This window comes from Ursus americanus, chromosome 26, assembly GCF_024610735.1.
Source record: "Ursus americanus isolate L20-20 chromosome 26, mUrsAme1.1.p, whole genome shotgun sequence".
Classification (NCBI taxonomy): domain Eukaryota; kingdom Metazoa; phylum Chordata; class Mammalia; order Carnivora; family Ursidae; genus Ursus; species Ursus americanus.
In genome coordinates, this window is record NC_142152.1 from 20831863 (window position 1) to 20845251 (window position 13389).

General features: G+C 46.2%; 1 protein-coding gene across 4 annotated transcripts in view; it reads left to right on the top strand.

The window, feature by feature from the left end:
* The window catches only part of IFT43 (intraflagellar transport 43), a 79570-nt gene that overhangs the window by 18076 nt on the left and 48105 nt on the right, over positions 1-13389 (top strand). For all 4 annotated transcript variants that reach the window (XM_045807762.2, XM_045807763.2, XM_087856146.1 and 1 more), the window contains one exon: positions 12277-12341. In XM_045807762.2, coding sequence (XP_045663718.2) covers positions 12277-12341 — 65 coding nt within the window. The remainder of the gene's footprint in view (positions 1-12276; positions 12342-13389) is intronic.

Consider the following 13389-nt stretch of genomic DNA (forward strand, 5'->3'; position numbering starts at 1 on the left):
AAAACCTGAGGTATGTACCAAGTACCTTGAACTTGGTGGAACTCAAACCCGTTTCTCTCCCCTGCAGGGAGCAGCAGCTGAGGTCTCATCTCCACTCAGCATCTTTGTGTGTGTGTGTGTGTGTGTGTGTGTGTGTGTGTGTGTGTGTGTGCTTTTTGTTTTTCTTTTTATCTCTTCAGCAGTTGCTTTTCATTGGGTTCCTTGGTGTAGTACAGGCATGGCCTAAAGGATTTTAGGGGAGTAAAAATGCAGATCTGGGGCTCCTTTCTTCCCAGGATTTCTCCCTTTCTATTTTTACTGACCCTGGCCGCCCCCAAATTTGCCCTCAAGCCAATAAAACTGCAGCTTTCTGCCTGAGTTCTAGCTGCTCGGTTGCTGTGCAGACTGGAGAGTGCATTCAAGGGGAAAATCCACTTAAACATGGATTTTTACCCAGTACAGTTTTTTCTTTCAAGGGTCAAGTCCCCTCCAGTTTCTGCCTGCTTTTGTTTGCCCTCCAGTGCCTTCGAATAGTTGTTTTATATATTTCGTCCAGAGTTTATAGTTGTTATCTGCGTGAACATTAGTCGAATACAAACTACTCTCCCATTACTGAGTCCAGAACCTGCCAATTGCTTTTGGTTTGTTTCAGCATCTACGGTGGTTTTTTCAAGTGGTACTGTTGGCAAGAAAAGAATGAGAGTGGTTGTTGCAGAAACAGATTGTGTCGGTTTCCTCTTAGGATAACTAACGGGAGCATTCAGTACGTTAGCTATTGAGACAGAAAGTGTTCTGACGTCAGTGGTGCACTTGGAAGTAATGGTCAAAAACATGGGTGTGAAAGAGGCCCAGAGACCTGTGATACAGTCACCAGGCTGGCAGTGCCCATTCGTGCACATGCTGTGCTGAGCGCTCTGAAAAGTTAATCTAGAAAGGCCTCTGGAGTTGGAGAGGTTGGCCGTGGACTATCTGAAGGATAGGAGGTCTTCCTTCACAACTTCAAACTGAGTAGCAAACTGTATAGATTAAGTGACTACCTAGGTCATGCCTGTTGTATTAGGACATCGTCACCTACGAGGAGTAGAGTGGCTGGCCTTCAGCCTTTCTTGTTCCCGAAAGGGTGGGATGAGAGCCTGAGAAATCCCCGTTGGGCTTGGACTGATGAGCTGAAAAAGGGATAGAAGCATGTTTTAACCCTGGCCTACGAGGAAGTTTTTACCAACATGAGAAAACCAAGAACAATGTAGTAAGTTTTTCATACACTAAATTTGATCAAATGAAAGGAACATTCTTTATCCTGGTTTGTGTCCTTCCTATTGGGGAGATTGAAAAGGTCCCTTCTTTAGTAAAATGATCATGAGAGGAAATGGTGGTTTTTTAAAAAAGATTCTTAACAAAACTAAAAACTGTTAACTCTGTACTTGCCAACCACCTCTTACTCCCCACAAACTTTGTTTCTTGAAATATCAATAGTCCATGAAATTAAGAAGTTTGGGAAACACAGTCCTAGAATTTTTTTTTTAATTTTGTGATTCCTGAATTACTTGAAGTGAGGGGTAGAATAAAGTGGGCGCTAACTTGCCAGCCATAACCTTGCTGTATGCTAGCACCTTCTCGTCTTGCTTCCACAAGCGAGGCAGGATAAAGAAGAGCGGCTGCATGAGGCTGTGGTGTCCGGTGTCTCACCATGGGGACGGGCGGGGAGTGGAGATGGGCATTGCTCTTTCTAGGTGTTAAGTGATGGGGGCTGCCAGCCCGTGGTTTAAGACTTCTTTCAAGCTCCCTCTGTTTCTTTTCCATCATCGTCCTTGAGGAGTCTTGTGAGAGATCAGGTTTCTTGAAACGTCAAGGTTACTGCGTGCTCTTCCGCTCTCAGCTTCCTCCGAGTTCTTCCATGCTGGATCTGGTTGAGGTAGCAAGTCTAGACTGTGCTTATACAAAGTCACAGGTGCCAGGAGGGGTGGCCTCTTGGAGTTCCGGGAATTTCCGCCCTCGACATGGTGCACATTTCTGGCTCCACACATGCCGGATGGATTTTAGCAAACTGAAAGGAGTTAAGAGAATGACAGAAACGTATTGGTTTTGATTTATGATGGAAGTTGAAAGGAATGTTTATTTTGGCTGAACTGCCAAAAGTATGGGGGAACCAGGGCATTGCTTTATAAGTGTCTGGAAGGTATAGGCCCAAGAAGGGAGAGCTGCTTTGGGATGACCCAGGGGGGTAGAATTGAGATGAAGAGGATGCCGTCCAAGGTAGAAAAGTCTAGGGTGAATTTTTAGAATGATTTGGGGGGCTGAAGTCTGTTCTCTTTGGATCAGCCGCTTTGGCAAACTGCTGGCAGCCCCATCCCATGAGTCATTTGAAGTGGGCAGTTTGGTGACTGCGGACTGAGATATGGGATACAGGTCTTTTATTATAGGGTACGTGGGAATATTTGGTGACGTGTGACACCAGCAGAGTAATTGCCAGACCTGGTGGTTGTCCTGAGCATTGCATTTATTTCTCAGTGAGCAGGAGAACTCTGGCTTCCTCTTCTTGGTTGAGGCAACTTTAAAGGATTTCTCTGTCTTCAGGGAAGCTGGAATAGATAAGAGTTGGATCCCCGGAATGAAATTTATGCAAGGCAGCCCCAGATGGAGGTCCCTGCCGTGTTTGCCTGTCAGAAACTTCCTCTTGTCTCAACTGCAGGCATTCGAGATTCTTGGCTCCCAAGTGTGCATTTTATTACTATTATGAATTCTGATAAACAGTATAGCAGCCACTATGACCACCATGTACTGTGTGCTCTGTGCCAGAGATGGTCTCCAGTGTTAACAATGGATCTGTAAGGGACTCAGGACCATTGTTGTGTTTCACACGAGGAAAAGGAGGCTTAGTGAAGCCATGACTAGCCCAAGGCTACCCAGCTAGAAAATGACGACTCTGGAATTTGAACCCAGGATTCTCCCTCCTTTCCCCTCAACCTGTCCCTCCACGCCTCTTTTAAAACTATGGCTTTTCTCCTTTCCTTCTTTTTGGCAAACTCCCTTCTCCCTGCAATTAGTCCCTCATTCTTCCAACTACTGCTCTGTTGGTATGCGAAGCCTATCCTGTGACAGGCAGTAAAGACGGCCACTTTCCAAGTACAAAGATTTATACTGAATTCATCTTAATACAGGTTGGCACAGTGCTCAGTGACAGCAGAGTTTATTTTCGGCATCACTGTTTAATCCTGACTTTACCCTTAACCCAGCTGCAGTGACCGCACCAAAGAGGTAAGGGTTGGGCCAGGCTGCTTTCTGGTCCTCCCATCCCGTTGCACACCCTTCTATCATGAGCAGCTACCACTTACTGTCTCCCCCAGAAAGTAAAGGAAGGAGATGGTCCTTTTGGGTTTGTCTTCCCAAGCTTTACCCTTGTCATTTTCGTCTCTTTTGTTATTGGCCACTTTGTTTCAACCCAGACAGAGTCTTTTCTGTAGTTCCTCTTGTCTTTTCAAGGCTGTTCTAGCTGGCTCGCATCTAATGTCTAGGAATTCACGTAGTACCTGGTTCCGTGCAGAGCTTTGGTGTCAGGGTCTTAGACTCGAGTCCTCGCTCTGTGACTAACCAACAGGATGATTTTAGGTGAGTTAACCTCTAAGTGTCTGTTTCTTCATGGGTAAACTTGGCATGTGGTCATCCACTGGGGCATGAGGATTCTGCAGAGCGATCCTGCTAACGCTTTGGCATCTTGCAAACCCTTAAGGGATATTGACTAATATTATCATGGATTAGTGAGTATAATCTTTGTCGTTGCCTAGATTGGTTATTCACCATTGATCGCATCCTTTTGCTTATTCTCATTTTTTCTCTGGGCCTTGTCTTCTCTTTCTCTCTTTGTCTCCATCTCCTTCCTTTCAGCTCAAACCGATGATAAATGTTCTGTCATCGTTTACATCTTTTAGCCTATATGCTCCCTCCCTGCATTGAAAATACTGTAATTCATGGACTCCTAGAATCACCAAAATTGTAGCACTTAGAGGAATCCCTTCTAGCTTGAGTGAAAATCAAGAGTCATAGAAGTAGTTAGTGGTAGAATCAGGACACCTGCATGACTTGCTGTCCAGTCTCATGTTCTTTCCACCACATTTTTTTTCTTACCCAAATTTCATATTTCCATATATACCCACAGCTAGACTATAATCCACGGTAAACTGAAGCAGGGGAGGGTGTACGGAGGCACTTCGTATAAAAAGCTCACTCTCCTGTCACTTGTAGTTCTGGCAGGAATCTCAAGACCAGAGATTTTGGGTGTAGAGTTGTTTTCTGGTCCTCAGGGTGTTGGTATTAAGAATTGGCAGCCATGAAGGGAAGAATGTCTGTCCCTATTCAGCCTGGTTCTTCCCTGAGCAGACAGATTCATGAACAACTCTCATATCGGTGCCCCTCTTCCTCATCAGCCCTGCCTTTTGTCTCCTTTGTTAACCTAAACTTTATGTATCTGGTTTCTTTCTTTTTTTGACTTTACATTGAAATCAGAAACATCCAGAAAAGTAGACACAATAAACACAATAGTACAATGAACAACACAGACCCACCGCGTGGCTTCAGCTGTTACTAACAATAACTATATTTGCTTGAATGGTAATCTGTAAACCATTTTAAGATATGTGTGTGTTTTATATATATATTTTTTGCTGCATTATTTCAGGGAAAACATCACAACATGTCACTTTAATGCTTCAGCATGCATCTCTAAAAAAAAATGGGGGTGTTTTCCTAGAAATCCACAATTCCACACCTCACAGTGTTCACAGTTCCCTAACATCATCTATTACCCGGCCCATATTCATTTTCCCCAGTTGTCATCAAATGTCTTTTATAGCTGTTTTTTAAATCAGGATCCAATCAAGAACCACTCCATTCCATGTCTCTTGAGTCTCTCTTAATTGAGAATAGTCTGGGATTGACTTTTGGACCAGTTGTCCTATAGAGATTCCCCCCATGCTGGATTTGTCTGATTCTTCCTGTTCTCGTTCTTCCTCTGGCAATAAGCCGGAAGTCACATTGGAGGGCTTGATGACCATTAGCAGCAGGAATTTTTCCCGGGTGGGGCTGTGAGCCTCTCGGGACAGCACCTCGTCTCCCCCTGGTAACGCTGTGAAGTTTGATCAGTGAGTGAGGGTCATGATAGGTATCTCTGTTGTGAAGGAACATTTTCTCCCTTGTGACTGCATGTGATATATGGGGCGATTCTTTGGCACCTCGAGAATGTCTGGTTCCCCATCAATCAATCTTTCACCTAATGGCTTTAACATGTACTGACACTCAAGTTTCTTTCTTATACTTAAAACAGATTTTGCGTTTTGTTACGTCCATTTCATCTTGAAAGAGCGATGCTTCCTCACAGGGGTTCAGTTTTAAGCTTGGATGGTCCATTACCTTCCATGACCTTAAATCCATGAGGGAGAAACTGAGGCCTGTGATAAATTAGTTGTCACAGCCAGAGGCTGGAGGAAGACGTTGGCAGAGATGGAAATGGGCACGGAGGACAGATCTGAGGAATGAGCACCAGCCCCTGCGTGGTACTCGTGTCTTAATCGGTGTTAGGCTTGTCCCTCATCCAGCATAGAAGAACACCTTTCTTGGATCTGCGGTCGGATTGCTAGAGGAAGGAAGGGAAGTTTGCTGTTAGCCCACAGGTAAGGGTTGAACATGGGAGCTGTGTTGCCCATAGCAGCTGGGAGATAGATGGCTGGGTGTGAAGTTTGCAACGGATCTTTGCCTAACTGAATGTCTCTGCTGTTGGGAATTCATGCGTGTGTTTGCACTGCATTTTTGAAGCAGGTTGCCGTTTGGATTTGGGACTGATTCATATCGTGGGGTTTCTCCAGGACTTTCGAGAGTGTGTGAGAAGTTTCTGAACCCAAAAGGCTCCTTTTTTGGCACTGCAGCATCTTTTCTATTTCGGCATCTTAAGAATCTGGGGGAACCATATAAAGATCAGAAGCAAGTCTGGCCCTCAAGGCTCCCTGTGACAGAGTAATTCCAGTTCGTTGAATCCTGGCCCATTCGGATGAGACCATATAAAGAGGCCGTTTCCTGAATCGCGCGCTCCCTGCCTCTCACAGGCTCCTTTTTGTAGAATGCTGGTATTTCAGGACCGCAGCCGCCAGTCACGTGCTTCCAACTCTTTACTCTCAGTCTCTCCTGCCCCCTGTTTATTTTTGGAGAGAGCACATTTTTGCTTCCCTTCAGGAGCTATGCGGGGTCCTGCCCCCTCCGTCCGTCAGGCGGCAGCCCCAGCAGGCGGTGCTTATTTCCCACACTCGGAGACGTGACTCCAGCTTTCAAGAGAGAACACGTGGGGTGCACTGCCTGTGGGCTTCCGTCCCCCGTTCCTGTTTCTGGCCCTCGTGGTGTTGCACGTTTTAAGGCCCCGTTCTTCTTAAAGCAAGTTTGGATACTGTTACCTGGCAGTAAACCTGCCCAAACTGGAAATGGTTTTCCCAGCAGATGTCTTGGGGCTATGCCGCTGAATTTCAGGAGAGCAACGTAAAGGAGAAAGCAGGACTTTTGAGTTCTAGAAACAGGTCTTCTTTCAGGCTTTTCAGATCGCTTGAGCTGTCCCTTCCTCACCCATGCAGGGTGGGGGGGGTTGTTTGTTTTGTTTTATTTGTTTTTCCCTCCTCCTAACACAAGGATTAACAAACAGACTTCTTCCGAAGTCATGACTCAAACGGATTGGTAATGTCTCCCCACATGCTTGGGTAAGGGGGCATTCCGGAGTCTTTGTGCTCCATGAAGGAGAAAAATGCCATGACTGACTGTCTTAGGCTGCCAAAAGAGTAAGTTTCTAGTTTAGAGGATGGAGCAAGAGTAAATTCCTTTTCCTTTAAATGTCCGGGTCATTACACAGAGAGCTCAGACACAAAATATATGAGAGCACATCAGTCATATGTTCATGTCCTCTTGTCCTGCCCAGACCTGATGGGCAGGAGAGGGAAGGACCCCTGACCCCAAACGAAGGGCCCGTAACTAAAGGGTTACAACCTTTCACCACCCCAGGCAGGGACCGGAGCTCTGACAGTGCAGTTGGGGGGCGCATGCAGGCCCCTGCAGTCCCCCCACATCCCATCTGTCGCCTTGGGAAAGGGGCAGCAGAGTTCTGGCAGCTGGTCCTAAAAGGGGCAACGGGAGTGGCGTGGCCTCTGAGTATGTCCTGTGTTTCAGATCACCTGGGAGAAAGCTGTGGCCCTCTTTTTGAAACAGGGCTTACTGGGTATTTAGATGTCATCATAGCTCTTCGGAAGGGCAGCCAGGCACTCACGGGCTGGACTGTCCCTGCAAAGGACCTGTCAGACCTTTTACATTCTATTGCTAAAAGCCAGTCATCTCCTTACCTTTCTGACAGATCATTTGTCATAATGTATAATGTATGATGTCATAATGACATCATAATGTCGAACCACTGCATTGTGCTCAAGCTGCATCAGCTTCTACTTGCGGCCTGAGTTGAAAGGAATAGGTGCCAAGCTGCTCAGACCACCCCCCACCCCGAGAGTTTTCCCAGGGACTCCTACCAACATGAGGATCAATTAATAGCATTTGCGGCTGCCTGCGTGTTCCTTCAGAAATCTGTTTCTATTTCACATCCATAAAGCTTCCTCGCCCTCACCTTGTCCTCGGCACTTCCGGGCCTGGCACAGTTCTGACTCATCTTCGGTGTGTCCTGAGTTCTGTCTTCATGAGGCAGGAGGAAGTGTTCCAGTAAAACCACCAGAGGTGGCAAGAAAACTGCAGAATTTCAGTGGAACTATCCCATGGTGGAGGGATTCCTCCTCAGCTTCACCTTCGTCCCTGGAGTGACCCCCACCTCCATCCCTGACCCTTGCTTCCCACCTCCCCTGCGGCCTCTTAAATTTCCCACTGAGCCTGACGTGCCGTCACATAGAGTTCGTCCTCACCCGATGTACACCGAATTTGGCCTCTTCTGTGCCTCGCTGAACAGGGGTAACATTTGAGGACAGAAGTGACATCTGCTTGTCCTCTCTCACCCGGTGCACATAGGACAGTGCCAGCTCCCCACATGGGGAGCGAGGTTGCGTTCTGGGGAAGAGCCGTGGTAACTTCATAGTGCTTAGTTAAGTCTGTTTCTTCTAGATAGCGTATCCGTGTGTAGCCGTAACAAGACTCGTAGTAGGGAGTATTAAAAAAAACCTATTTTGCCCTAGGACCCAGAGTACTAGACTGAGCATTCCCCATGAGGAAGGAGACAGCTCCGGCTTCATGCCCAAGCCCTAGCTCGCAGAGAGAATGTTCTGCCTGCCCCTCTGGTCTCCCATCTGCTTCTGTGCTCTCTCCTGAGGTTGGCCGAGACCCCCCAGTGGGGAGCGGAGAGAACAGTCGTAGCCTCGGCCCCACTTTGCACAGAGAATTTCTTGGCATCTCAGGGAAGAGTAGCTTACGTAGTTTTTACAGCATCATGTCAACTCTTGAAGTCTTTGGTCACTCGTGAAAAAACCCTGTGATTTTGGAACCAGTTTTTCAGTCCCATCGGATGTGAAGCTGGGGCTCTTATGTGGTGATCTTTTTGCTTTGAAGCTGCCGTCCTCGTGAAGCAGCTGGTACCATTTTGTAACGGGAGGAGCATGAGAGAAAGTGTGTCTTTGTGCTTCCTCTGGCCCGAAGGGATTTGTACTCATCCCCGCAATAGCCATGGCTTCCTGGGATTTGTGGTTAAAGGAGATCAAGCTGGTCATTTTGGGTTTTCGAGTCTTAGGGAGCTTTATTAACCACACAATGTCCCTTAGTAGTCAGAGTGACAGCTCCGGCCGGGCTCAAAGGAGTCTTTTTTTTTTCTTTTTCTTTTTTCCAAATGGTAGTATATTTTATGACCCACAGTCTAACCTTTCCTATATGGACATTAGTAATAATGATGACGACGGCGATGGTAACAGGGATGATGGAGTACTGACGTGCCCGGCACTGCTCTGAGCACTTACCGTGAAGCCACTGATTTAGTCCCCCAGTGTAGCGGGTACTCAAAGGCGTGCCTTTTGACAGAAGTGTCTGTTGCTTGTGCCCCTTCTCCATGCTGTGTCATCTCTCACAGCCCCTTCCCAGTTTAGTCTCTGCGCCTCCCGTCACCGTGGGCACCCACACCCCACAGTAGAAAACTGCCAGGATCAGGAGACAAGTAGCGGAGCCCCGCCAGTGCCACACAGGTCCCCGGCCTTCTTGCGGACTCTCAGCATCTCACAGCACTGGGAAGGCGCCAGGCCGACTCGGATACCCCGACCTTGTGGCACCTTGGGTTTGACTTGGTTCCTTCTGTGCTTCCCAACATCCAGAGCCAAGAGAAGAAAGCCCAACTCTGAGATGGTAGCTCAGGGATCACATGCCCAGGTGCCTGCGGGGTGGGCAGGGGCTGGGCAGGTAGCCCCAGGGAGTGATGTGGGGCCAGGGGTAAGACACAGATACTCCCTCAGTGTGTGCACTGAAGTCGTAAGGTAAGCTCACGCTTCCAACCAAGAAATATGCTCTTGCCCATTTTTCTCAACGCCTGACCTAGGTTCCCGAATCCCACTTCCGCTAGGCACAGGAACCCAGGATTCTGCCCTGGAAGAGAAACAGCAGCACAAGAGCAATAGTAATCGGTGGCAACTGGCATTGACTTTAGCAGGAAGGAGGCAGAGAGGGAGAGTGGGGACCGGGGCCACCTGGAGTGCACAGGTCCTGTCTACAGGCGCAGCTGCGACTCAGCCCCAATGTTATTGGCTCTTAGAGTTTTTCAAGAGAAGCCGGAGAATGACATTTTATGTGGGAATATTCCAATTTTTACGAGGGTAGCTTAAATTTAACAATAAAAACAGAGAAACTACTGTCTGGGCAGACACAATGTGTGGCAACAGGTCTGCAGCCTCCAAATTCAGGAGTATTTATTATCACAAGATGGTCCTATCCTTGGGTAAAGAAATATGGGATGTTACCTGTAGAAGCACAGGGAAGATAGCCTGTAGGCCAGATTGCTTGAAAACATCCTCAAGGGGGCCCCATGTGGTTCCGTTCAGTTCTCGTTAACCCCTCAAGTCTCCCCAGCACAGGGCCTTACACACACTAGGAGCTCAACAAGACAGGGTGGTCGGTTTCTGCTTCTATACAGCTTGGGTTTGTGGTACTTTGGGTTTATTCTGATTCCTGCTGGCCCTTAGAGTTCCAGTGCTCATGCTGTCCAAACAGCTTAACCTCTGAGCTTCAATTCTGGATTCCTGGGACAGAGATGACCAGTTGGTTCCAGCTGAGTGAGACTGGTGCACCCTGGTGCAGTCAAGGTCTAAGGGCAGTGGGGGTCTTGGACTAGAAGGCTTCCCCTTGTGGCCTGGGGATGGGTGAGTGTGGGTGGCACGTACACCAGATAAGGATGTGTGGACTGGGCAGCAGTGGTGAGCATCTCGTGGTCTGTCTTCTTTGGTTATCCTTCTGGTAGAGACAAACAATAGCTTGTTTTCCACTTCTGCACTTTTGTCATTTCTAACAGAGTCCCCCAGATAGCTCCATTACCTGCCTATAGCATAGAAAACTCTACGGTGCTACTCAGCATTTCCTGGGAGCTGAGTTGGATACAGGCATTCTGGGGCTTGGTTTCTTCTCAGTTGGCCATCTCCAGCAGGTTCTGGCTCTCCCTGAGGAAAGGCCCGTTATCTAGATAGAACACGTCCTTGGCAGGCTGGGGTGCTACTAGAGAAGCCAGGAAGGAAATGCATCTTGGTGCAAAATAAAATATCGAAAGTATAAAGGTATTCTGGCATGTTGGGAGGATGTTTTCTTAAAAAGTTACAAACTGGGCTTTAAGTAATGAATTTAAAGGATGTTGCAATGACACATTTTAGTCCAAGGTTCTGCAAACCACATCCTTCCTGCTAAATTGGCCCCCTGCTTGTTTTTATAAAGTTTTATTGGAACACAGAGACACCTGTTTGTTTACTTATGGTCCGTAGCTGTTTATTGCCTTACAGTATCAGAATTGATTGGGAACAGAGATTGAAAAATACTGGCTGCCTAGCCCTTCATAGAAAAAGTTGGCCAGGGGCGCTTGGGTGGCGCAGTCGTTAGGCGTCTGCCTTCGGCTCAGGGAGTGATCCCGGCGTTCCGGGATCGAGTCCCACATCGGGCTCCTCTGCTGGGAGCCTGCTTCTTCCTCTCCCACTCCCCTGCTGTGTTCCCTCTCTCGCTGGCTGTCTCTCTGTCGAATAAATAAATAAAATCTTAAAAAAAAAAAAAAGAAAGAAAAAGTTGGCCAACCCATGTTTTAGTCCATCAAAGTATCTCCTTAGACTGAGAATGACAGTAATAATTATGTGCCATTGTTAGAAAAAGAAAGTTGATATTTCAAAAAACAGTCTTAGGGGAATGCTGGGGAGTGGAAAATAGGAAGTGTTCTTTGCTCTTTTCTCCAACTTGACTGACTCGGTGGATTGCTTGACGTTCCCTTGGTATTTCCAGTTGAGATATGCTGGACCAGAATGCCAGCACTTGGGCTCCTGAAGGCGTCTTTGGCAGGTGAATCCTTCTTCCCCAAATAATCTGAGTAGATTTTTAACCCACTCATTTAGTTTATGTCTGTTAAGCAAACCTTTCTCTTACATCTGTTTTTTATTACCTTTCAGTTTATAAAAGTAATGTGATTGTAAAAAAAAAAAATTAGACCATGCACAACAACACAAAGAAGGGAATTAAAAATTGACCACAGTTCTGTCATTGGAGTCCCCTCTCATTCATGTAATTAACACTAGATATTATGTATTAAAAATCTTTTTACCAAATTGGAGGCATATACCTACTGTTTTACAACATGTTTTTTTTTAAAGTTACTATATACCGAACATTCTCATTTCATTAAGTATTCTTTTTTACCATTGTCCTTTGTTATTACCTACTATTTTCACGTATGTATTCCATGAATTTACTTAATTTCTTATTGCTGTCTATTGTGGTTTTGAATTTTTTACCATTCAAAAATGGCCCTTATGTTTCTCTCTGATTCTTTTTAGGGATAAATCCTTGGATTAGAATTGCTGACTTAAAAAGTCAGAAGCGTTTCTGAGGCTTTCAGCAGACTTTGCCCTACAGATCTTGCCCTACAGATCTCGCTTTTATACACCCACCAGAAGGGCTCGAAAGCACCCAGATTTTGAAAGTAAATTAGAAAGGCTCCTGTATTTTTACTGGAAAGATTTTGATGGAATCTTGGTTGGGGTGGCCTCAGCCTCATCCCCTGCATGCATGAATGCCAATGATGAGTGACTGTGATTTTGGCTTCTCGTCCCCTTTTAGGCTCCCCCTCCCAAACCGCCCCGCAGACAAGGAGGCTGGGCAGATGAGTCCATGAAGGCTTCAAAGTAAGTGCCTAGCAGCTCGAGAGGGTGGAGGGGGGCACTTGGCTCTTGGGTTGTTTTTCCTTAATTTTTTTGGAACAACTTTCTTGAGGTAGAATTCTTATTCCTTGAAATTCACCCATTTGAAATGTACAGTTTGGTCGTTCTTGGCGCCTTAACAGAGTTGTGCTACCAACACGACAGTCGGTTTTAGAACATTTTTATCACCCTCCCCTCAAAGAAACCCGATACCCGTTCACAGTTATTGCCCACGTCCCATGGTCTCCCCAACCCTAGACAGCCACTGTTCTGCTTTCTGTCTCTATGGCTGGGCTGTTCGGGACTTTTCACACACATGGAATCCTACTTTATGTGGTCCTCTGTGACTGACTGACTGCTTTCACTTGGCCTGATGTTTTCAAAGTTCATCCATATTGTAGCATTCGGTGTTCTTTTTTAAAAAATTGAGGCACAATTGACATATGACATTACATTGGTTTCAGGTATACAACATAATGATTCCGTATCTGTATATTTTGCCAGTGACCACCGCAATGTGCAGTTAACATTTGTCACCATACATAGTTCTAAAAACATTTTTCCTTGTGCTGAGAACCTTTAAGATCTACCCTCTTAGCAACTTTCAAATACGCAACAGTATTATTAACTGTAGTCACCATGCTGGACATGACATCGCCATGACTGACTTACTGGATAACTGGAAGTTTGCACCTTTTGACCGTCATTCTGTGTTCTTAAACTAACTTTCTAAACAGAGTGGAATTGCCTGTTAGTCATTGTAGGATTACAAACCACTTGGGTCTTTAATCCCTCACACGAAGTCTTAGATGAAAAGTAAACCAGAAAAAAATATTTACTACACCAGCAGAGGATGGCCAACTACCAAGCTGAACTATTTAAGGGAGACTTGGGAAGGGAATTTCTTTTTCTTGAAACATAGACATTACTCTTGTCTGGAATTTCCTTCAGCACTTGTTGCCCTCAAAATACATATATTTTTCTAATTCTTTCCTCCCTTCCTTTCCGCCTCTGTCTCACACACACATATTTT